This window comes from Physella acuta, unplaced genomic scaffold, assembly GCF_028476545.2.
Source record: "Physella acuta isolate Inbredline_101_S28 unplaced genomic scaffold, ASM2847654v3 ptg000849l, whole genome shotgun sequence".
Lineage (NCBI taxonomy): Eukaryota > Metazoa > Mollusca > Gastropoda > Physidae > Physella > Physella acuta.
Genome location: NW_026732366.1, coordinates 76,667 through 99,802, shown reverse-complemented (window position 1 = coordinate 99,802; position 23,136 = coordinate 76,667). Strand labels below are relative to the sequence as shown.

The following is a 23,136-nucleotide window of genomic DNA, read 5'->3' as shown; positions in this document are numbered from 1 at the left end:
GGCACAGCCTAATTAATTTGATTTAAAAATTGGAATTTGGAGCATGGGACAGGGGTGGAAGTGTGACCCATAGACCCATACTATCCACTTTTAGCGGCGGATTTATGTAGGCTTAAATATCCGATATGCTGGTATCGTTTGTAGGCTTATCTAGCCTGTATTTAGCGATAGACCTGCACAGTTCTTTTCAATAAATCCATAAATAGGCTAATGCGACCCATATTTTCTTTTGACTTATAGGTTTAAATAGTTTGCATTATTAAGGACTATTAAAGGGAAAAACATCTTTTAATGCATATCGGCGTACATTCTGTATTATGAATGTTAATACTAAGCAAACTAAGCATGATTTGGCACTACGATATCGCCCTAAATAGTGGGGTGTTGAGGAGTAGGGTACGGCAACTAGCCTACAATATCAACCAAGATTTTAATTACAGAGTTTCTTCCACGCATCTCATAGAATTTATATAGAAAATATATACTTTTAACAGTGACTGCTCCCCCCCCCCCCCTCGGAAATTTCAAGTGCTCCCCCTCCCCCCGGAGAAAAAAGTCTGAAAGAAACACTGTTTAATTAACATTTAATACGAGTACATTCACGCCTTGCTTCTTATTTTCTATTCAACAAAATATAAACGTAGAGTAGAGGTGTAACATAGGTGTTCTTCCACTAAACGTTAGCGCTCACTCTACAAAGCAAACGAAGAGGGGGAGCGTTTCTGTTTTAAAGCACAGTGGGTGGAAAGCGTCGACTTTTCCAGCAACTTTTTCACTACGATAAAATAACTTTGTGGTGGATAGGCTATATCATAGAGAAAATAAAGTTTCATAAGTAATCGTAACGACGCGGCCAAACCGTTTTCCAGCTTTTGGCCTTCTGTTTGAGTAAGTTAACTGATGTAGACTGTATTAAAAATAAAAAAATTACTTTGATCAACAATCCCAATGTCATCACTCATGAATGAGTTCCTCAGACAGTAGCATATATTATTGCAGGCGGATATAATCTACGAGTTTCGAATATTTTTATTTTATTTTTTGAGGTTATCTAAAGCTTAGTTGTCTACGTAAGTGAAATGTTAATACATTATTTTAATTAGCCTATTTATTACATGACAAGTGTGTATGTGGGGGGGGGGGGGGTGTTGCCAAGTAATTTGTAATTTACTTTGGATAGGCCAATACTAAGTTCACTCTCATTTGATTCTATCAGTCTAGTCGCCAACCAAAATCCATTTGTTTGTTTCGCTTTATTGTTGTGTGTAGAATATCAATCATGTGTGTGTGAGAGACCAGTGCATGAGATACTGCATCAGCGTGATTGATGTAAGAGTAGAGAGATATGTTTCTGAATTAGAATCTAAATCACGTTAATGCATGTGATTAATTTTAGGTAAGTAAACTTTAAATTCAGTTAGATTAGTTAGATTTATCATTTAAGTATTAAATAAATACTTCCCTCTCTAAGACCTAAGAATTTCAATTTAGAAAGTTTTTTTTAGAACGAGTGAAAGCAGATCAAATTTTTTATTTTAGGCTTAATTTAAAAAAAAAAATTTTTAATTTGATTAATTAAAAACTCAGATTATATTGATTATTGATATAATAATTAACATCAAATAGGCCTAATAACTAATAAGTAATAGGCCTAATTATTAAAATAACAACAGAACAACAGTGCCCTGGAATATAAAAGTAAAAGTAATTAGGCCTAGTACTAATTTTAGGCTACCCTACTAATTACTAGTAATTAGGCCTAGTAATTAGTAATTAGTTAGCATTAGGACTCTGGGGGATTATTTAATTTAAAGTTAAACAAAAATTATTAGACCTTAAGTCCTAAAGTAAAGTATCCATATATATTGAAATAATTTACAAATTAATTTAATTTTTATTATTACCAACGACACCATATAAATTCATAATGCCGGGGTATAATATAGATCTAATTTAATACAGTATTGAATTGATAGTATGAGTAGTAAGATAGCTTTCTTATCATCTTTCCAATTTTATTCTGATACCTAGGCCTAACTAACAGCCAACAGGCTAAGCTTTTTAAGTCTATGCTACACAGAGTACAGTACAGTAGTTTCCCAACACTGCAAAATAGAAATGGTTTAAGAAAGATTTTGAAAGAATTTACTATTTATGTTTATAGAACTAATCAGTCCTTATTTATAAATTGACACCCTAAACACAATGACACAATGCCAAGTTAAAAAAAAATATTACAGTTTATATATGTGCACACATCAAACTATTCCTTACTCTAACTCAAAATGTCTTCTAACATTTGACTGTGTCCTACACGCTAGACTGACCAACTCAACTATCTTTTTCCCAATTGCGCTATCTCAGACCAACTCACAACGCTTGGACAGCTGACCGTTACATGTGACCGTTCTGTTCGTTCCACTGTCTATTAGTTCTGCTTGACCAATGTCCAGCTGATCTACTCTATTCTACATCTTGCCTGTCTTTGCCTTATACTTGAATCTTGCCTAACTTTGCGTCATCACCTATGTTCCCTCTAAGCTGCACAGTTGCGTGGCCATGCAGTAATTTTCAACTGCCGCTCAGTCATTTTGTAAAATACATATATCATTTTATAAGACTTTTAGAACACCGCGCACACAAAATACACGTTGCACACAAACTTTTTCGCCTGTCATCACACAGAGCAACATTTTATTTTCATTTTCAAAAGCTTTTTGTGTGTTCATACTTTGTGGATTATATTTAAATTTATTTCTAAATATATCTAATTTTTAAATTCCATTCAGGGATTAACATGCGCAGAAACACAATCACTGTAATTAAGTATCTGATAGTAAGCAGCTGTCTGGTAGTGACAGGGGTCATGCTACTTCATACCATACACCGGATGAAAATTCGCCCAAGACACTTGGGACAGAACAATGAGAACATTGAGATAAGGGACCCTAGACAGCCTGTACCTGATCCAGCCTTACAGCAGGTCTGTTTCTATTTTTTCTCTGCTTTTTCTTTTTGCGTGTTACATTTTCTGTTTATGGTCTGTTTCTTATTTTGTATTCTTCCAAATATAAGTATTCTTTTTAAATTTGTCTGTTTCTAGTCATGTCTTTTAACCACATTATGTATTTTCTTTTTGAGATCCTTTATTTCCCTCTCTGTCTATTTTTAACTTTTTTTTCATATCCTTCAGGAATTCTATTCTTACTAATTGAATATACAATGGCCCAAAATGCCAAACTATTCATTTCAGTTTAAAGCCGATTATGAAATAAGTAAAGTATATATGCCTACTTCAAAAAGTGTTTTGCACATTGTGCCTATTTAAGTTTGAAATCATATAATTAAAAAAGCCTAGACCAACTTTTTATAAAATTTAAAAAGGGAACAAGATAAGCAGTCAACCAAAATAGGCTAAAACTGTTCATTTTAATTCCTTTAAGTTTCTAGTGTATAACCCTTGTAAACATAACACATTCAATATGGTTACTATACTGTGTGGTGTCTCTTATTGAAAATAAGAATGTAGATGCATTTGTATGTAAACATTCAATAGAGAGGAGCTATTATACAGTCCTAGCCAAAGAGAGAGGCATACTCTTGATGTAGTATACTGTTTAGCTAATTTGGGTTGGCATTGTCAGATTGGTACAGCTCTTGGCTGCTAATCTGAAAAAGCCCAGAGTTCAACACCGGGGCAAACGAGGCTAAATAGCTGGCAAGCTCTTGTTGAGTAGTATACTGGTTAATACAGTCACAGCCAAACTGTTTTGAGATCAATAGAGAGAAAGAAACTGAAGATGAGCACTGATATGTGTATTTTTAATTCTAGTTCTACAGCATGTTCAAAACATAATATATATCACTTTTATCGTATGTGTCAATATTTTTTAGATTGCACACATTAAAAAAGCTAGGAGCACTTCCTGTTTTGTCAGTGTAATAAGTACCCAAATTACAGGTTTTTCATGACCTCCAGCATAGGGCAATAAATATTTTCTTGCTAGACAATTAATTAACCATGTCAGGTACCAATTATTCTTCCCTGGCAACTTGTGTTGTCTCATACAAGCCACAGATTGGAATTAAATATGTTACCCTTGATTAAAAAATAAACTGTTGATTAAAAAACAAAACAAAAACAACCCTTTGTAGAGCTTTTGACTGCCAAACCAAAAGTTGGGACACCATAAATGTCTCTAGTCCACTCAGCTCTGATAGGTACCTGACTCAGGGAGAATAAAGGCAGTTGCGCATAATGTTGACCACATCCATTTAAATGCCAAGGTCACTGAAATAGGTGAAATGTACTTCATCTGCGCTTTGGAAAGTGTACTTAACATTATACTTTTATATTATTTACAGGACTACATATAACTCGGGCCTTCTTTTACCAATTATGTTGAAAATAAAATTACATTCGCGTCGTTGAGAAGCTCCCATCTAAATAGTTCCCACTCTTTATAACGTTTACCCGAGAGATTACGGTCTCCCATATGCACGGGTTAATAAATTGAGCAAGACACCAACCCACGTCCCTTAACATAACATGTTTTTACCAACCCACCTCCCTTAACATTACATGTTGTTATCTTCAACCCTCCCATCTTTTCCCTCTTCCTCCCGATCTTGACCCTCTTTGCCTCACCACTTGAAGGGAAAGAGGAAAGAAGCGACAAGGCAACCAGACGGAAAAAAAACACAACTGGTTTAGATTGTTACCGTTTATCCTCCTGTAAATGTCAAGCTTTATCGGACTAGTCGTGCAACAAATTTCCTGTACAATAGTGTAGGGGGATTTCTGAGATTAATTGACACGAAGGGCGAACAGGAAAATCTCAAGTGATTTTTTTTGTTTTTTTGTTTCACGTAACGTTTAATACAAGTTGGCCTACTCATTATTTTTCGATTATCTTGTCGCGAGCTCGATAAATTGGGACGGACTTTACAACGCTACTGAAATACTTTTAATATATTTTTTCTTTCTGTTTACCGTACCCCATTATCCCATCGTTAGAATAGCGAACCTCTTATGAACGTATAAGTCAAACCTTAATCTTTAAAGTATCGTTCAACTAAAGCTAACCGAAAATTGCTGGATTTACCATCTACAATTTTTGTTCTAGATTCTTCCATTAGAAAAATTTCTCATCCATAAAATCGTCTTAAATCCCCACCCTCCCCAATTAAGATATGAGGGTGGACTGATTCAAACGGCTTGATATTCGCGCGTAGCTACATGCTGGCGAGAAGTATATAGAACAGGGCATTCTTTGTATCTGGCACAATTTTCAGCGTATCTATTTTCCTTTATTGTGACCAGATCTTATCCGCAGCGTGAAATCCTCTTTGTGTCAGATGATCATATTTTCTACGGTCACCACAGTGAAAGGAAAGTCTGACACACGTAGCCTAGAGTTGTCTCATTCTCTTGCCACTGAAGGTCTGTTCCTTTTGGCTCCAGGGTAGTAGAGCCCTTACTTCACTTCTCCATCGGGGTTATTTTTAGATGAGATCTTGGCTCGGGTCTTCAAGCACCCATTGTCCCCCCTCCCGTCGTGGCCATGTCATGTTTCTTGCCTCATACTTTTTTTTGCGGGGGGGGGGGGGGGGGGGGGAGAGGAGAAATATCGATGTGAAATTTTCGTGTGTGTGCACGCCTTGCCTTAACACGACACATTATTTGAATGTGTTGTGATATTTTTATTTTGTTTATAGTGTGGTGTCTGGCTTTGTAGATAACGTATGTTTTTATTATTTTGTGAACGTAGACATGTAGATCTATTACTCTTACATTCAGATCACGCGTCTCCTCTAGTCCTCTCTCCCCCTTCATATCACTCCCTATGTAACTGGTTTTGTCACAGTCTCATCATTTTTACTTGGTTTTGTTTTGTATTTTATTTGGTGTTAATTATGTACACGATACGGTCACCGATCAAACTATCCCCCTCACCAGTCTCACGTCGAGATCAGGGGATTTGTATGCTGAACTCCTTCTCCCTCTCTAATAGCTTTCCATTCGTGCGTGGTTTTAGTTACGAGCTGTTCTTCCTTGAACAGGCTCTAATATGTTGACACACGTCTTTAGTGTGGTCGAACCGGTTGTCGTGACAACACATGCATGTTGACCAGGCTCGCTGGTCGGGGTCCACAGGGCACTTTCGTCCAGTCCGTTAACTGTTTCACGTGTTGGTGCTGGGACAATACCCAGACGCCATCGCCAGACACGTAATGCATGTTGGGTTCGGATAGCATGCAGACATTAGCCACAATCACGGGATGCATGTGGATGTTGGGATAGCATGCAGACATCAGCCCCAATTATGTAATGCATGTGGATGTTGGGATAGCATGCAGACATCAGCCCCAATCACGTATGTGGATGTTGGGATAGCATGCAGACATCAGCCCCAATCACGTATGTGGATGTTGGGATAGCATGCAGACATCAGCCCCAATCACGTATGTGGATGTTGGGATAGCATGCAGACATCAGCCCCAATCACGTATGTGGATGTTGGGATAGCATGCAGACATCAGCCCCAATCACGTATGTGGATGGTGGGATAGCATGCAGACATCAGCCCCAATCACGTATGTGGATGGTGGGATAGCATGCAGACATCAGCCCCAATCACGTATGTGGATGTTGGGATAGCATGCAGACATCAGCCCCAATCACGTATGTGGATGGTGGGATAGCATGCAGACATCAGCCCCAATCACGTATGTGGATGGTGGGATAGCATGCAGACATCAGCCCCAATCACGTATGTGGATGTTGGGATAGCATGCAGACATCAGCCCTAACCACGTATGTGGATGGTGGGATAGCATGCAGACATCAGCCCCAATCACGTATGTGGATGGTGGGATAGCATGCAGACATCAGCCCCAATCACGTATGTGGATGTTGGGATAGCATGCAGACATCAGCCCTAACCACGTATGTGGATGGTGGGATAGCATGCAGACATCAGCCCCAATCGAGTATGTGGATGGTGGGATAGCATGCAGACATCAGCCCCAATCACGTATGTGGATGTTGGGATAGCATGCAGACATCAACATAATCAACGTCACCAGAGCAGGGCTGTCGTGTTTGTTAACGTTTGTGTTGTTTGTGCTCTGTTATACTTGGCTTGTTGTTTATTCACTGATAAACTTCGATGGCCAAATTCATCGTTTGTTCGTTTGTAGGCTGCATATAAGGTTCATAAAGAGCTAAACCTGTACACTTCAGTTAGCCATACCTACATTTTCGCACAGCCAGTATTGTATGTAGTGGTATTTCAAATTCAGTCCTAACCCAAAGCATAACAATATAATGGTTACATTTCAGATCTACGAATGCTAACCCAAATATTTTCCTTTCGCCTATAATTCAAATAAGTCTTTCTATGAATCTTAAGACTTGACTAATGAAGATTCACATAACTATGTAGAATGCTTGCTGGCCACATTGATAGATAGATACTATCTTAAGCAGTAATTAATTATTCACATTGGAAACTACAGACAATGTGTTGCTCAACTGCGTGTGCTGTGTGCTCACGACCATTTAAAAGTAGACAAACAAATGTGACACTAAGAGCAACAATAGAACACATGTAACGCTTTGAAATAACGCTATCCAACAAGTCAACAAGTGCACAGCTAGAAGCTACAAAAACACCAAGTTATCTATTTAAAGATAATCTAAAAAGAAAACGACTATTAGTGTATTAAGTTACTCTTATAAAAACATTAATCAACCAGCCAAAAGACGGCACGTCGTTGTAATTCAGCAGTTGGCCTATCTTATTCAGCACGCTATCTCAACGTCAGAATACACTTTCATTCTACAAGCACACTATCGATACAAGTAACGTATTATTATCCAGTCGATGGGACGTATCATTAGCTATACACCTGTAACATTCGGCCCATTAAAATGTAGACAGTATTGATTAGAGACACGTTATAAACGTCATTTTTAGCGTGCTAGCTGTTGAGCATAGGGGAAGGGAGGTAGGGGGTTTCTGCTAGGTTAGTGAAGTTAACAGGGTAATTGGTATAGCAAAGATACTTACATTTTTAATGTTATGAATTAATAAATGGAGGTTTTCGGCAATTCTATCACAGTTATTTAATAAGTGTATATACACACTTTTTCTTTTCTTTTCCACGTTCACTTTCTCTTCAATTATTGAATGTGTCTTAGAGTCAATCGTAGACATGAACGTGCATTGTCAATTATCTGCCACAAGTTGTATTTTTTTAATCAATACTGCGCATAAGGCTTCGGCTTTACATTGCTATTAGGTTAAAGTCTTAGAGTCTTCACCCGTAGAAAACTTTTGCCTCGTTTTACACTGCTGAACAGCACAGCATGACACACTACCTCCATACTACAGGCACCTCCCCTTTATCTGGACTCCAGGGTTTCTTTCAGACATTTTTCTCCGGGGGTGTAGGTGTGTATGGGGGGGGGGGGGGGTAGCTGGTTAAAATATATTTTTTTTCTATATGAATCAAGTACTTTTTCTTTTCGCCCGGAAGACGTATTCGGGGAGGGGGGTGGGGAATAGGGGCACTGCCCCCTACCCCCAAGGAAATACCTGAAAAAAAAATTATTTTGGCATCCCTCATTAACCAGTCTGAATACCCAACATCCCTACGTCCATAAAACAGACATCACTCTCTAAGCAGCCGAACAGCCCGCAGCCCAGACAGCCCTTACAGCCGGCACTAGCGTAGATAAGACGAGACGGGAGTTGAGTTACCTGCCGGCAGATGGAATCATTTGATGTCGCTGGCTACAACTTTATCAGACGGCCTAAGTGGTCCTGACGTTTACACGGGGTTTAACCAGACGACACTTTTGATGCACGGGCCCGGTAGATGCCGGCACCGGAAGCCCTTCAAGAAAAGTTTCTTATTTCAAATACGTCTGATACACATATTATTAGATCTGTTTCTGTCTTTAAGCTAGTATTTGACGCCAGAATTTAGCTACAATTTCTAGGAATAATACGATGATATCGTCATTATAATAGAAAGAATCTACCTAAGAGTAAAATGCAGCTGCTTAGAAAAGACGCCAGAAAAATGTTTGATTAAAGCGGCCAAACTCAAAAGTGTGCAGCCGTGTTGTTATGCTGAGTGGTGATTACCATATAAGAAAGGCACTGGTAGATGGGGTCTACTGATAACTCCACAACATACAATTGGGTGATTACCATATAAGTAAGACACGTTGAGCAACAGCTGGTTTGGTTTTTGAACTGCTAGCATAAAACATGCCTCACTTTACTGTTGTCACTGGCTCGTAGTTGTTGGGGTTTTATTGTTCTGTTGTTATGGTCAACATAAATCGATAGTGTATCAATACCTTGTATCCAAAAGCTATCTTCTCAAATCTGTTCACACGTGGGCGACGAACCAGTAATTTAATTCTCCACGTGTAAAGCCGTTAGTGGCCTGGATTGTCCTCGTGATCTGCTGTCGTCTGCGGGGGGGGGGGGGGGGGGTGAGCAGGACTTTTTTCCTGGGGCAAGTTGTTACCAGAAGTCTGTAACAAGTTGACCGTTGTGTTCTGGAATACAGTTGGCTTTAACGCCTCGGGTTAATGTTTGGGAGATCAAATGGGTGCCAGAGAGTGTACTGTGGTCTGTCTCTTGTCGTGTCTTGTAATAGCACAGGCAGTCGCTACACAACTGTAGGGTACGGGGAATCTTAAAGACGGAGAAGTGGGAAGTGTGGGTAGGTTTTAGCTCGTAACGTCATTGTTTCAGATTCATGGGTGGATTAGCTGCGTCCAAGAGGCCCAGGAAATTTTTAAAGGGGCCTCAGATTAAAATGTTCAATATGTCTTTTTTCCCACACCAAAGCCTGAATTTCACGCCTTGTTATAAAGAATGGAAATAGAATAATGGAGAAATATCAACAATTTAAAAAAAAATCTAAACACTAATAGGATTAAATCAGCATCGCTCTTGGGGGCCCATCGAGAATTTCTCCTGGGGGCCCACCGGTAGTTTTCCCGGTAGACTGGCGGGCCAGTGCACCCCTGCCTAAATTTTTAATTTTAGCAGGGACATGCTCCTACTTTGACAGCTGATTGTACACTATGGAATTACATATAAGTATCACTCGCGGGGGCGGACCCCTGATCTATAAGTCACTCTAACAGTTGTACGATCGTGTACTTGGTGTTATGTTGGCTGGCAGTTGACCACTCTGGTGGTTGTTGATCTGTAGCTGGCTACAAACGTGGACAAATATGATGTCCAGTTCACACGTTGGCAGCTGACCACTCTGGTGGTTGTTGATCTGTAGCTGGCTACAAACGTGGACAAATATGATGTCCAGTTCACACGTTGGCAGCTGACCACTCTGGTGGTTGTTGATCTGTAGCTGGCTACAAACGTGGACAAATATGATGTCCAGTTCACACGTTGGCAGCTGACCACTCTGGTGGTTGTTGATCTATATCTGGCTACAAACGTGGACAAATATGATGTCCAGTTCACACGTTGGCTGGCCGCTGGTACGGTGGTCTCGTGAACTTGTGTAGCAGTCATTCGGTCATGTAAATAAATTTAAAAATAGCTTCAGGCCATCACTTTACATGTGTGTGTTACTTAGCTGGGTATTTTACTAGGCCATAAACATATGACCGATATTGATTTGTCCAACGATCTCATAATTTAATAAATTTCGATTAAGTTAAAATCTCTAACTTGGGCAAATTTGCTTGTGTTATAGGGACACAACTGTTGCAATGTTCTCTGCATTTGAAATCCCGCAGTGAGGCGGTTTTTAATTATTTTACCCACTGGGAGGTAGGTCAAAAATGAACCATGCAATTTCAGCTCGATACACCCTGTCTAGTTATTTTGGTGTAAGTTTTGATGTGTTATATAATGTTAAAAATAAAATGAGTCATCTATTCAAAAGCCGAAAATTCAAACCACATGCGTTTGATTCTCTGACCACGACATATGGGTAGGTTGTGGAGAGGGGAACTAATACAGAGCCCAAACACCATTGTCCATACTCGGCTACTAACAGTGCAGTACGGGGTATAAGGTCACGTGTCGCAAGGGCAGAGTTCACGTGTGTTACTCATGCCTTTGCTATAATAGTCGCTCATTTTATTGGCGCATCATAGTAAAAATCAGAGCTTTAATTTTATTTTTTTCATTTGAAATGTTTTTGAAGTTTTAAAAAAGACAGACTGCAGTTCATCGTCGTATCTCCGAGTCCTAATGTAGCCATGTTCACGTAACTACGTCGATGAATTGTATTTTCCCGTAAAAAACGACTGGTTGAACTTTTTGTATGTTGTAGTCTAAACATAAACGCCTTTTTTTTTTGTAACCAGTTTTGTTCTGAGAATTTGTAATGAAACTAAAATTTCATGAAACCGAAGAAGCGGCATCATTCTGTTAAGACACAGTTATTCACAATCCAATAAATTAACCGTTTAAAATGTACTAGTGTGCACGCATTTTTGTGGGAAATAAGTTGTTACAATTAAAATTCAATCGATTACTTAAATGATTTTTTTTTAAATTCTCACATTACAGCCAAACTCATCTGAGGGGTCGGGTCGTCCATAAATGACGTCAACTGGGTGTTAACGGGTTCGGACGTCTGGTTGGGGGAGGGGGTGGGTTAAAGTACAAAAGTGACGAAACATGTTAATTTAAGTGAGAATTACGGTTATTATATTGTTGTTAGAATTTTCTGGCGTCATTTTGTAGGTGATTGAGTTACGTGCGGGGAGGGTGGAGGGAGGTTTCAAATAATGATGTTGTTTACGGACGAACACATCAACTCAATATCCGCACCCTTACTCACCGATTTCGGGATGGGTAAATCGTACTTTATTAAAAGCCTGTTGCCAAAAAAAAAATCATCGGACCTTCCGTTTGAAATCAAATCCAGGATTCTTCTCTCTTCTAACATCAGGATAGCTTGTACGTTGTACCTCGTTTGATTTTGTGGGTTGGTCAAAGCGCGATAACTCTCACAGTGGAAACCACGTTTGATGTATCATTCCTAGCGGAAGAGCTAATCTCGCAAAGGGGAGTAAGATCAAAAGAAGCACTTCGTGTCGTGTTTAGTACACCAAGCACCAACCACTAAGTTAATAGCCTCCCCTGTGATACTAGATCATCCTAACTCAGACCATCAGCCCTATCAATTTATCCTCAGCTTATCAACGTTCTCTCCATTACCTTTTAATTCCAGTAGTAAAGATAAAGCATACAGTCAATATCAGTTAGGCCTAAAAAAAAAATAAGCTTATTGTCCCCACCCTGTCCCCTAACCAGAATTTTCATCCAAATCAGGATTCAGCGATCCTTGTCTTTCTAGCAGATTGGAGCTTTATTTAATATTTTAATAACAATTAGAAACCTGAGACTAAGAATTCAGAAAATTAAATGAAGAATAATGTGCTTCTAGCTTTCAATTTAATGATATTTCTGCAGTTAAACTTTAAACATTTCAAAACTACAATTCAAAGTGGCTCCCTACATTATTTATTTGACAGAAATATTTTATAAAATGTCTCTGATTTTTTAAAAATAATCATACCTGTAAGCATTGAGCAGGGGATGGATACAATCAGTGTTTCTTCCAGACTTTTTTCTCCGGGGGGCACTTGAAATCTTCGGGGGTGCTGTAAACTTTCTTCGGGGGGGGGGGGGGGGCGGACACTGTTAAAAGTATATATTTTCTATATAAATGATACAAATTTCATTTCGTTCGGGGGGGGGGGGGGCGGTAAAAATTTTTCGGGGGGGCAAAGCCCCCCCCGAAGAGATGCCTGGAAGAAACTCTGGATACAATGACAAGACAACATTATCCTAGCATTTAGAAATGTATGTAGGTTTATACATAAAAAGATATTATTTTATTATAGTTGACATGTAACATAATCTTCATATGATTAAATCTCCTACCAGCATCTGGTCCTGAATATTATAAAGGCTCAAATACCCTTTCCCAAGCTCCTCAGATATCAGCTTTAGTACTGTATGCTTCACTATAAAGGGTTTTGAAACTTATGGCTTTGATTAAAGCTCATTACAAAAATAACCTTTGAGCCTTTAAGTACTTACCACTGTAACTGAATTAGCTAACTTCATTTGTATGGGGGTTGAGTTTGAGTGCCAGCTGAACAAGTATTTTCTGTGTTGTAGGTGTTTGAAGAGATCATCAAGAAGACCAGGCCGGAGAGTGAGAAAATTGACTGGCACGACTACGCTGCTATTGAGAAGGAAAAACAGAGGCAAGGTAAACCCTGTGTTCTGGTTAAATTGGTTCTCATTATGGGGTGGGGAGTTAATAGGGCTGGTAAGTAGGTCACCAACCAGTTCTCCGGCTCAATAAAACCTGCATGAGCCATATAACTGGTTGGTGACCTACTTACCAGCCCTATAACTATTTGCTGTTTCAACCAGGATTTGTTATATATACATGGCCATGGTGATAGTTCCTACATACATACTTCATCAATGTGAAGAAGCAAAACCCAATGTGTTGTCAAATTGTTTTCCCATTACTGTAGAGGGGCAAAGGTGTGTCTGTTTATGTGTGTGTATGTCTGTGTAAATGTTCACTTGCTGACTGACAACCAGGTGAGATTATACACATTGCAAGTGTTCCTACCAATACACTTGATCATGGAGTCCAAGTAAAACAAAGGCAAAAGTTCAGTGGTGTGGTTTATTGTTTGCCTTATATGTACAAGAGTCATAGTGTGCATGTTCCTCTGTTTACAAATATATTTGTTGAATGGTGTCCCAACATCCCTGTTAGATTATACTTATAAATGACTGTTCCCATGTATACACCATTTCAATGTAAACATAACTACAGAATCCATTGGTTGCACTTATTGATGAAACTATTAGGTTGTAAAATGTATTGATCCTGTGCTTAGTTTTCAACTGGTTTCATTTCACTGATTTATGAAAGTTAGAGATAATATAATTGTTTACAGGTTGTTGTTTTTTTTATATTTATACAATATAAAAATGTTTATTCCATTTAGTCAGACTCATGTAATTAATAAGATTTGTTAGTTTGGGTTTATACTTACCATACATCATAACTAGCAGATGTTGCATTGATCTCCTTAGATGCGTCCATATATAATGTATCCAGGTTAACTGGGGGTGGGTGGATTCAGATTCTAGCTACTTTGTATTTCAGGAGAGGGGTGGTAGGGAAATAAAATTTTGTAGAAAAAAATATTTATGAAAGCTGTTAATTATTTTTTATATTAGGGGGTGGGAGTTTGGTATGTGATGACATCTAGTGTTTGGTATTTTTGCTTAATTTTTTCGAATGATAGGTTGATGTGTAAAAATAGTCTCAAATATTATAAGATCATTTACGTACCACCCTATACAGTACTGTAGGCTATTATTGTAATTTTAATGTAATGCCTCATTGTTTTTTTTTCTTCTCCACATCTAGGTCCTGGAGAACAGGGTACTGCCTTTGTTCTTCCTAAAGAAGATGAAGCTTCAAAGCAATCTCTGTATAATTCCAACGGATTTAATGCTTTAGCTAGTGATAAAATTTCGTTAGAGCGGTCCCTGTCTGATATAAGACATCCTGAGTAAGTTGTGTGAATATTCACTTTTTGTAACATGAGTTGTATTATCAACAGAATATAGTAGGTCAATGTTTTTAAAATGGCTGTCAAAACCAAGAAAAAATGAACTATATTTTTTTTTCAATCTACTGATATAATTTATTTTTTAAAATTCTTATGGTGGTATTTCATTTATTTTTGCAGTTTAATCTATGCTATGTTACCAAACATTCCATCAGCTATTTGCAAGGGACATTTAGTTCCTCTAAATATGTTGTTTTTTTTTGTGGTAACAGACTTAATTTGTCTTTTCAGTTGCCAGAAAAAGAAATACCTCAAGTTCCTGCCCACGGCTAGTTTTATAATCCCATTCCACAATGAACACTTATCCACCCTGCTTAGGTCAGTGTATAGTATTATCAATAGAGCACCAAAAGAGCTTGTCAAGGAGATTATCCTAGCTGATGATTACAGCTCAAAAGGTAAAATAGCTTTTATTCTTTTATTTTCTCAGTTGTAGTTCTTACAATTTAGGATTAAGTTTTGTCTCTTTAACTTTAAATAAGTTTAGTCTTTTTAATGTAATTGTTGTGGCCAAGTGTTTTAACTGAGTTTTACATTAACTTCAGAATTTTATTTTGAATGAAGGTGTAAGATTCTGTGTTAAAAAACTACAATCTTTAATATCTTTAATAACCAAAGCTTTTTATTTTATCAAGCAACTACACTGTAAAGCAATTTATGCAACATGTAACATTTATTGATTATTAACACTAGCTTAAGAAACTAAACTAAAGAATAAGTGCTGAACAACCCATGATTTTAGAAATTTAAAAAATGTAATATTATTTAATATATTTAATATGTTAATTAGAATACAATAACAATTGTTTTATGGACATCCTTGATAGAAATATGTTAAAACATCATTAATGATTTTCTTACTCGATAGTTGTAAAAAAATCTAGGGGATGATTACATGGAAAAATTTTTATCATTGATGAATTTCTTACTAGATATCAGTAAAAAATCTTTAGATGATTACATGAAAAACCATTTTATCATTGATGAATTTCTTACTAGATAGCAGTAAAAAATCTTTAGATGATTACATGAAAAACCATTTTATCATTGATGAATTTCTTACTAGATAGCAGTAAAAAAGCTTTTGATGATTACATGAAAAACCATTTTATCATTGATGAATTTCTTACTAGATAGCAGTAAAAAAGCTTTGGATGATTACATGAAAAACCATTTCATCTTTGATGAATTTCTTACTAGATAGCAGTAAAAAAGCTTTGGATGATTACATGAAAAACCATTTTATCATTGATGAATTTCTAACTAGATAGCAGTAAAAAAAAATCTTGGGGATGATTACATGAAAAACCATTTTATCATTGATGAATTTCTTACTAGATAGCAGTAAAAAAGATTTGGATGATTACGTGAAAGAACATTTTATCATTGATGAATTTCTTACTAGATAGCAGTAAAAAAGATTTGGATGATTATGTGAAAGAACATTTCACCAATGTCCGAGTGGTCAGAGCTGAGCGACGTGAAGGGTTGATCAGAACAAGGTTACTAGGGGCTAAAGCAGCCACAGGAGATGTCCTCATATTTCTGGACTCCCACATTGAATGTAACATCAATTTTCTCCCACCACTTTTAGGTAAGTGACTTTTTAAAGAACATATCTAGCATGTTATTTTTACAAGTTGTGTGGCCACTGAGTCACTAAAAGAAATATCAATCTGTCAAAAGGATGAAAATAGTACATGTGAGACTAAAACTAGTAAAATAGGTTTTTCTTTTTGATAATGTCTGTGACTGATACCCAGCTGTCTACACTTGCTTCTGCAGATCTCACATAGATTTTTAGTGGTTTCTTGAACTCATATATTTAACCCAATATTAGATAAAGGTTGTGGCTAGTTTTGGTGACTGAGGTATTATAAGTAGTGTCTAGTTTTAGATTTTCTTGACACTGTAAATATTGTAACTCAGTTTTCCTCATGATCAATGTTTACTAATTTTGCTGTATGTATCATTTCACAATTCTGCACTTACAAATAGTAATGCTGGTTATGGAGATCTAACTCCAATTTTTTTTCTATACAGAACCAATAGCTGAAAACTATCGCACAACAGTCTGCCCATTTATAGATGTTATTGATTATGAAAACTTTCAATATCGTGCACAAGATGAGGGGGCCAGAGGAGCTTTTGACTGGCAATTTTTTTATAAACGTCTTCCGCTGTTGGAAGAGGATAAAAAGAATCCTTCAGAACCATTTGCGTAAGTATTTTTTTGTGTTCCTGTTTTGCACAAGTAAAACTGTTCAGTTAGAGGTTTTCCATTAGTAATGTCAAGCACCTAGGTGTACTAACTTTTAGTGACATTTCGCTATGTGGGAATAGATTCTAGTTATTTTAGAAAGGGGTAGATTTTTAGATAATATTTATGGAAGGTGGGGTTGTTTCATTTGGTTTCAGTGGAGACAGTATAGGGGGGGGGGTATAAATTGGTTAAAATACTGTGGTGTCATTTGCTATACTAGCCTTACAATTCAAAATGATTTCTTAAAATTGTGTATAGGGCCTACTAAATTTAACTTTATGATTTTCACTATATAAACCAATTCAATTATGTTTCCAGCAATCCTGTTATGGCTGGTGGACTTTTTGCCATCAGCAGAGAATGGTTTTGGGAATTGGGTGGCTATGATCCAGGTCTTGATATTTGGGGCGGAGAACAGTACGAGTTGTCTTTCAAGGTATTTGTAATCTGTTTACTGTTTACTTAGAAACGGACACATGGCAGCATTTGTTGCCCATCCTTACTTGAAGTCCTCAACAAAACAAATTTTTATAAAATGGTTCTCGGTTAAACTTTTTCACGTGCCTTGGTTTGGTCAATTTTCAAATTGAGGTAAAATCAAATGTTCTAATTTTATTGTTCCATAGCTTGAGCTGTGTTGTTGGTTTTGTGTAATCAGGGGTTTTCTGGAATGTTATTTTGAAACAGCTTTTATCAATCATACACTGTTTAAGTTATTTATTTTTCTATATTCCCAGTAAAATTACATTTGTGAAATTTCCTGTGTTTTTAGAAAGATGATTTAGGCATACTTATAACTAAATGACTTCAACTTCCTAATCTAGATCTGGCAGTGTGGTGGTAGAATGGTGGATGCTCCGTGTTCTAGGATAGGACATATATATAGAAAGTTTGCACCATTTCCTAACCCTGGTGTAGGAGACTTTGTTGGAAGGGTTAGTACTCTGGTTTGATGAGTCTTTTTTTCAAAATCTATTATCATGTATCTTTCATGTAGTGTTGTGATTAATTTTTTAAAATTAAACTTTTATTTTAAGTGGAATAAATACTTTTTAAAAAAAACTTTAAAAAATATCATCACAGAATTATAAGCGTGTAGCAGAAGTTTGGATGGACGAGTATGCTGAGTTTATTTATGACCATCGACCACACTACCGAAATCTGGATGCCGGTGATCTGACAGTACAGAAAGAAATCCGAGAAAAGTTAAAATGCAAATCTTTCAAATGGTTTATGACTGAAGTGGCGTTTGATCTTGTGAAATTCTATCCACCCGTGGAGCCACCGCCATTAGCAGAGGGAGAGGTACTGACTGGAACTTAAATTATATGAATAGCTGCTATTGTAGGCTATATAATTGCAGAACACATTTTTTTTCAATGTAATCTGTGCTCAATATTTATGTAGACTACTAGATACGTTTTTAATATTATTGAACTTGAGACAATTAAAAGTAAAATTTTGATATTACGAGAAGTAAATAGTCTTCATAAAATTATTGACTATTAGTATTAGTCATAGTTTTATTTTAGTGCCTTAGACAAAATGTGATATTCAAAATATTAATTTTATCTGCAATGTTTTTTAATAATTATGTGATTAAAATATTTTTAAATTTTATTTGCAAGATTCGTAATGTTGGCAGCGACTTCTGTATAGACACAAATTTTAAACCAGAAGGTCAAAGAGTTGTTCTGGCAAAGTGTGTCAAAGGTGAATCACAGGGAGGAGAGCAAGTATGTTTTGTTTTAGTTTTTTTTCTGATTATTTGTGCTGTACTGCTCTAAAAATTTAAACATTGCAGGATTTTTCAAGTAAAAATTTCAGTTTATTTAGTTGTTGTAAGTATGAATATGTAGGCCTAATTATTTTTAAAATGTAGATCTGTACATTTACACAAACAAAATAACTGCACTGTCTTTAACAAAATGTGCTTTTATTTTTCTTAAAGGTGATTTGCTGATGTAAAAAATGTACCATTTCTTGTCATTTACCAGATTTAAAAAATCTATTACAAAAATGTGTGCAATCTTTTCTATTTTATTTTTTATTTTATATAATTGCATTCTAACTGAAAATATTATTTAATAAATACTAACTTTTTGAAATGTCTTACCTCATTGAAATAGGTGTTAATTATATAATGTAAATAATTTTACAGTTCTTTTCATATAACACAGATATTCTAATTTGTAAAAATTATGGATTTTAGGTTTTTGAATTTACCTGGCACAAAGATATTCGGCCAAAGAGAAGAACAGTTTGTTTTGATGTGTCTGAGAGTAAGCCCAGAACTCCAGTTGTTCTATACAATTGTCATGGCTCTCAGGGTAACCAGAGGTTCAAGTATAACACGGTAATTAGTATTACTTTTATAGTTCCATTTTTAATTTAGGCCTAGCTAGGCATTGTTTTACCAAGCTGTATAACACGGTAATTAGTATTACTTTTATAGTTCCAATTTTCATTTAGGTAGGCATTGATTTATCAAACTGTAGGCCTATAAAATTGTAATTAGTTTAAATTTTAAAGATTAGGCTCTAATGTAACTATGATTGATATGCCAAACCAAACTGTATAACATGGTAATTATAGTATGTTATTGTTCATTTCTTAATTTAGCTGGGAATTGATTTCTCAGTCGAAGTATTTCTCTGAATGTTTTTAGAAATATACCCTGCTAATACATCAAATCATTTGTATTTTGCGTAAGCTAAAAAGAACCCTTAATTAACACCTGGAAGAAAATGTGTAATATATTAATAAACATTTGTAGAGCTAAAATTGATAAATAAAACCACATTTTGAAATTATTTCTGCTTTGAGGCAAAGTAGCCATTTTGCTTGTTATAATATTCCTACATAATTGGTGAATCCTCTTTCTGTGTCGATGTTCTTATGTTCTCATTGTATCAAAGAAATCACCATAAACACACCATTCTTTTAGGTGACATTCTGTATCATTTAGAAGTCTTTTTTAAAAATTGGAACAACAGTACTTCATTATTACCATGTAATAAAGTTGTTTTGTTTTTTTATTTAACAGGAGAGTCAACAACTTTACCACCCCATTAGTGGTCTTTGTTTAGATAGTGATAGTATGAGCTTAGAGTTGTATATGAATCCGTGTGATACAGCAGCAACAACTCAACGCTGGCAGTTTGAGAAACCTGATCTGGAAGCTTTAAAAAAAGATTTTGTTTTACCCTTAGGCAGCTAGTAAGAGTGGTAATATGTATAGCATTTTTATTTATTTACTATTGGGTTGGTTGCAAGACAATGAGTTTGTGTTTTGCCATACACATAATGAATTGTTTGAATGGTACTGCTAATGGTCTATATTTAAATCATAAGAGGCAACTCAGATGTTTTTGGTATTTTTATAAAATACTTTGATTGTTGATTGAAAGGATTGTCTCACTAGGTGAAAAAGTATTGTTACAAACTTTTTTACATATAACTTGCTGTCAAATCTACGTATTGTGTTTGTTATTATGACTAATTTGTCCATATCAAAAACTGTTTCATTCACAATTTAAATAAACAACGACAACCAGTTTGCAAATAATGAGTTTACTTTAACATCAATTTCTGAAATACTTCCATGTACTATAATCAAAGCAATAATTTTTATCCTTATTTTGAGCTTGTTTTTAAGTTATAAAACATGTATAAAAGAAATATATATATTTCTACATAACAGAATATTTTCACTATTGTATCTGTTTTTATCAAAAGTTAAATATGATGGAACGTTAAAAAATCAAATGTGCCTGAGAGTAAAATTTTCAACAAGTATTTTGATGAAAATATTTTTACACAATAACTTATCAGTATACATTTATACAGTTGTTTTTTATACAATTATTACATGTAAGTTTAATATGATAAAATCCATTACTTTAAATGAACTAAAAACCTTTATTTTATTCAAACAAAAATCAATACAATAAATAAATTAAATAGCAAAAGTTAATTGCACATGTGTTGCATCATGTCAGAAATATTTTTTTACTACTGCTGGTTTCTGTGTGTTATCTCATTTTCCTTTATCACTAGTTATCGCATAATAGACACTTCATCTGAGTATATTTTTTAAGTCTTTTCAGTTTTTTATATTTATTTGCGTTACCAACTTTGTATATTTGAAATATATATTTTTTATAATAAAAGGTGGAGTATTCAAGTATAACTTTAAATGTGAGGGGGGACACTACATGTTTATTCTTTTTTTTTTTACAAAATTTTTTTTTTGTAGCACATGTAGATTTTTCACCCTGTAATATTTTGCTAATTAAATAAAAATTAATGTGGAGTCATCAGTGATTGCTCACACTGTAATCTTTTTTAAAATACATTCCCTTAACCCAATTAAAATATCAGGTAACTGTTTGTTGACAATATTGATGTCTAATGTGGCCATACCTATAAACTGTTCTCATTAATACTAACCCTGGAAAAATGTACGTAAGAGAACCTAATATTAGTTATATTTTCACCTATTGGTGTTTTGATGTATTTTAATTAAAAGTAAACGGGAAAATCTTTACACTTCTTAGTATTCTGTGCTGCACATATTATACGTCCTTTATACTGTGAGGGAACTTTGTGGCTTCCTTTTATATGTTAATCTCTGGGTTGTTACTTTTATGATACTATGCTTTCATGTTCACCAAAGGAAAAGTTTTGCTTCAATTCCAAATATGTAAATGTACTCCTGTATAAATAGGGTTGTTATTTTTTTAATAATGATTAATAAATTGAATTCCTTTCCCTTGTATGGAGAGAGGGGACTTGATACACAGGCAACATCTGACTCTCCTCAATTTTCCACACAGGATGGGACACTCCAGCTTAACTGTATTAAATTGAATTGTATTTAAGATTAAGAGCACTGAAAATATTTTTTTGCTTACAACCACAATATTTCATACTACTTAGCCCAACACAGATTTTCGATACTGACTGTTGATTCATATATGCTACAAACCTTTTTTTTTCTACTGATGCTATTTGGGTTTGTAAATTGTCATATTATTATATGGTTAAAGTGTTATTTATGCACTGTCAAATCCTGATAATTTTTATCCTATTAATTCTGATGTATTAAAATAACATGTTTTTTCCCCTGGTGAGACTATAATGCTTTTGTTAGTGTTTGAGGTCTAATAAAACTAAACTTTGGATTATTGTCTGTTAGGCTAGGCATAATTAGAATTTATTTCATTGTGGTCACATATGTAAGGCTAGTTTAAAATTATTTCATTTTTTTATCAAATTCCAAATGCAAAATGTGATAAATTCTCATTTTGCAGTTTAGGTTTATGAACTATGATACTTAAAGCTTATAATATATTTTCATAACCTTTTTGCACTGTGCAGCCTATCGAAAGCTTGTTACCTGTTTCTCCAGCTCTCTTGAGCAAAGAGGGTAGCTGGCTTAGAAACACTGTTTTATACATCAGCATTCTGAGGTGACTTGTTATTTGTATCTTTTTGAAAATGATGAAGTTGGTTTATAAGGATTGACATTTTGTATTAACTACTTGGGTTGTATTTCTTGTACAATTTTTTTCACATGGGTAATGGTCAAAAATGCATTGAATAATGGTCTGAGTATATTGTTCATAGTTGAGGATAATTTTGTACAGTCAATATAATAATTAAAATTAATTTATTAGATTTGTACACGTTTTAAATCATGAAAGAACAACTAGGAAAAATTATTTTTAGTTTTATTACCATTAATTTTATGTGCAAGTTGTTATGATTGTATATCTTGTATTGTTTTATAGTAAGGAATCAAAAATATATATAATTTTTACAAGCCAATAAGATCATTAAATTATTGACATCTTGAGGTTCAAATAGCCTGTTTAAAATGTTTCACTTTAAAACCTGGCAATCGTAGAGTGATATGCAGCAACTAAGATATTTTTTTAAAGTAGTGGAAAAGGTAATTATCCTTTTGAAAACAGACTTATTTCAAGTTACATATCTGAAATTTATCAAAGTTAAAAGAAACTCTATGAAGCATTCCACATTACATAAGATTTTTCTTGTAATGCTTGTTATATTAATAATTCATGATTTGTGATATTGAACTATGATTATCTATGTCAAATACTATTTACTTGCTAATAAATCCTTTTATCCTGGTTTGTTTAACTGACTTGTTTTAATCAAT

At 35.3% G+C, this 23,136-nt stretch overlaps 2 protein-coding genes across 4 annotated transcripts in view; one reads left to right on the top strand and one right to left on the bottom strand.

The window, feature by feature from the left end:
- Nucleotides 1-23,136, bottom strand: part of LOC131952068 (ADP-ribosyl cyclase/cyclic ADP-ribose hydrolase) — a 123,360-nt gene that overhangs the window by 48,199 nt on the left and 52,025 nt on the right. The gene's annotated exons all lie outside the window — the stretch shown is intronic.
- On the top strand, nucleotides 806-23,103 carry LOC131952063 (putative polypeptide N-acetylgalactosaminyltransferase 10). 2 transcript variants are annotated; one of them, XM_059314548.1, is made up of 13 exons: nucleotides 806-888; nucleotides 2,790-2,983; nucleotides 13,200-13,293; nucleotides 14,482-14,626; nucleotides 14,918-15,084; nucleotides 16,092-16,280; nucleotides 16,730-16,907; nucleotides 17,268-17,385; nucleotides 17,774-17,884; nucleotides 18,033-18,254; nucleotides 18,578-18,685; nucleotides 19,162-19,305; nucleotides 19,996-23,103. In XM_059314548.1, the coding sequence occupies exons 2-13, from the start codon at nucleotides 2,798-2,800 to the stop codon at nucleotides 20,167-20,169; spliced, it is 1,836 nt and encodes a 611-aa protein (XP_059170531.1). In that variant the 5' UTR covers nucleotides 806-888; nucleotides 2,790-2,797; the 3' UTR covers nucleotides 20,170-23,103. The 2 variants fall into 2 exon arrangements, with proteins under 2 accessions (XP_059170531.1, XP_059170530.1); XM_059314547.1 differs by lacking the exon at nucleotides 806-888 and adding an exon at nucleotides 1,235-1,396.

Bases quoted from the DNA above. Each gene is read 5' to 3' on its own strand.
- LOC131952063 (XM_059314548.1), top strand. From the start codon at position 2,798: ATGCGCAGAAACACAATCACTGTAATTAAGTATCTGATAGTAAGCAGC. The intron at 13,294-14,481 runs GTAAACCCTGTG...CTCCACATCTAG, and splicing joins GAAGGAAAAACAGAGGCAAG to GTCCTGGAGAACAGGGTACT. The intron at 17,386-17,773 runs GTATTTGTAATC...TTCCTAATCTAG, and splicing joins AGTACGAGTTGTCTTTCAAG to ATCTGGCAGTGTGGTGGTAG.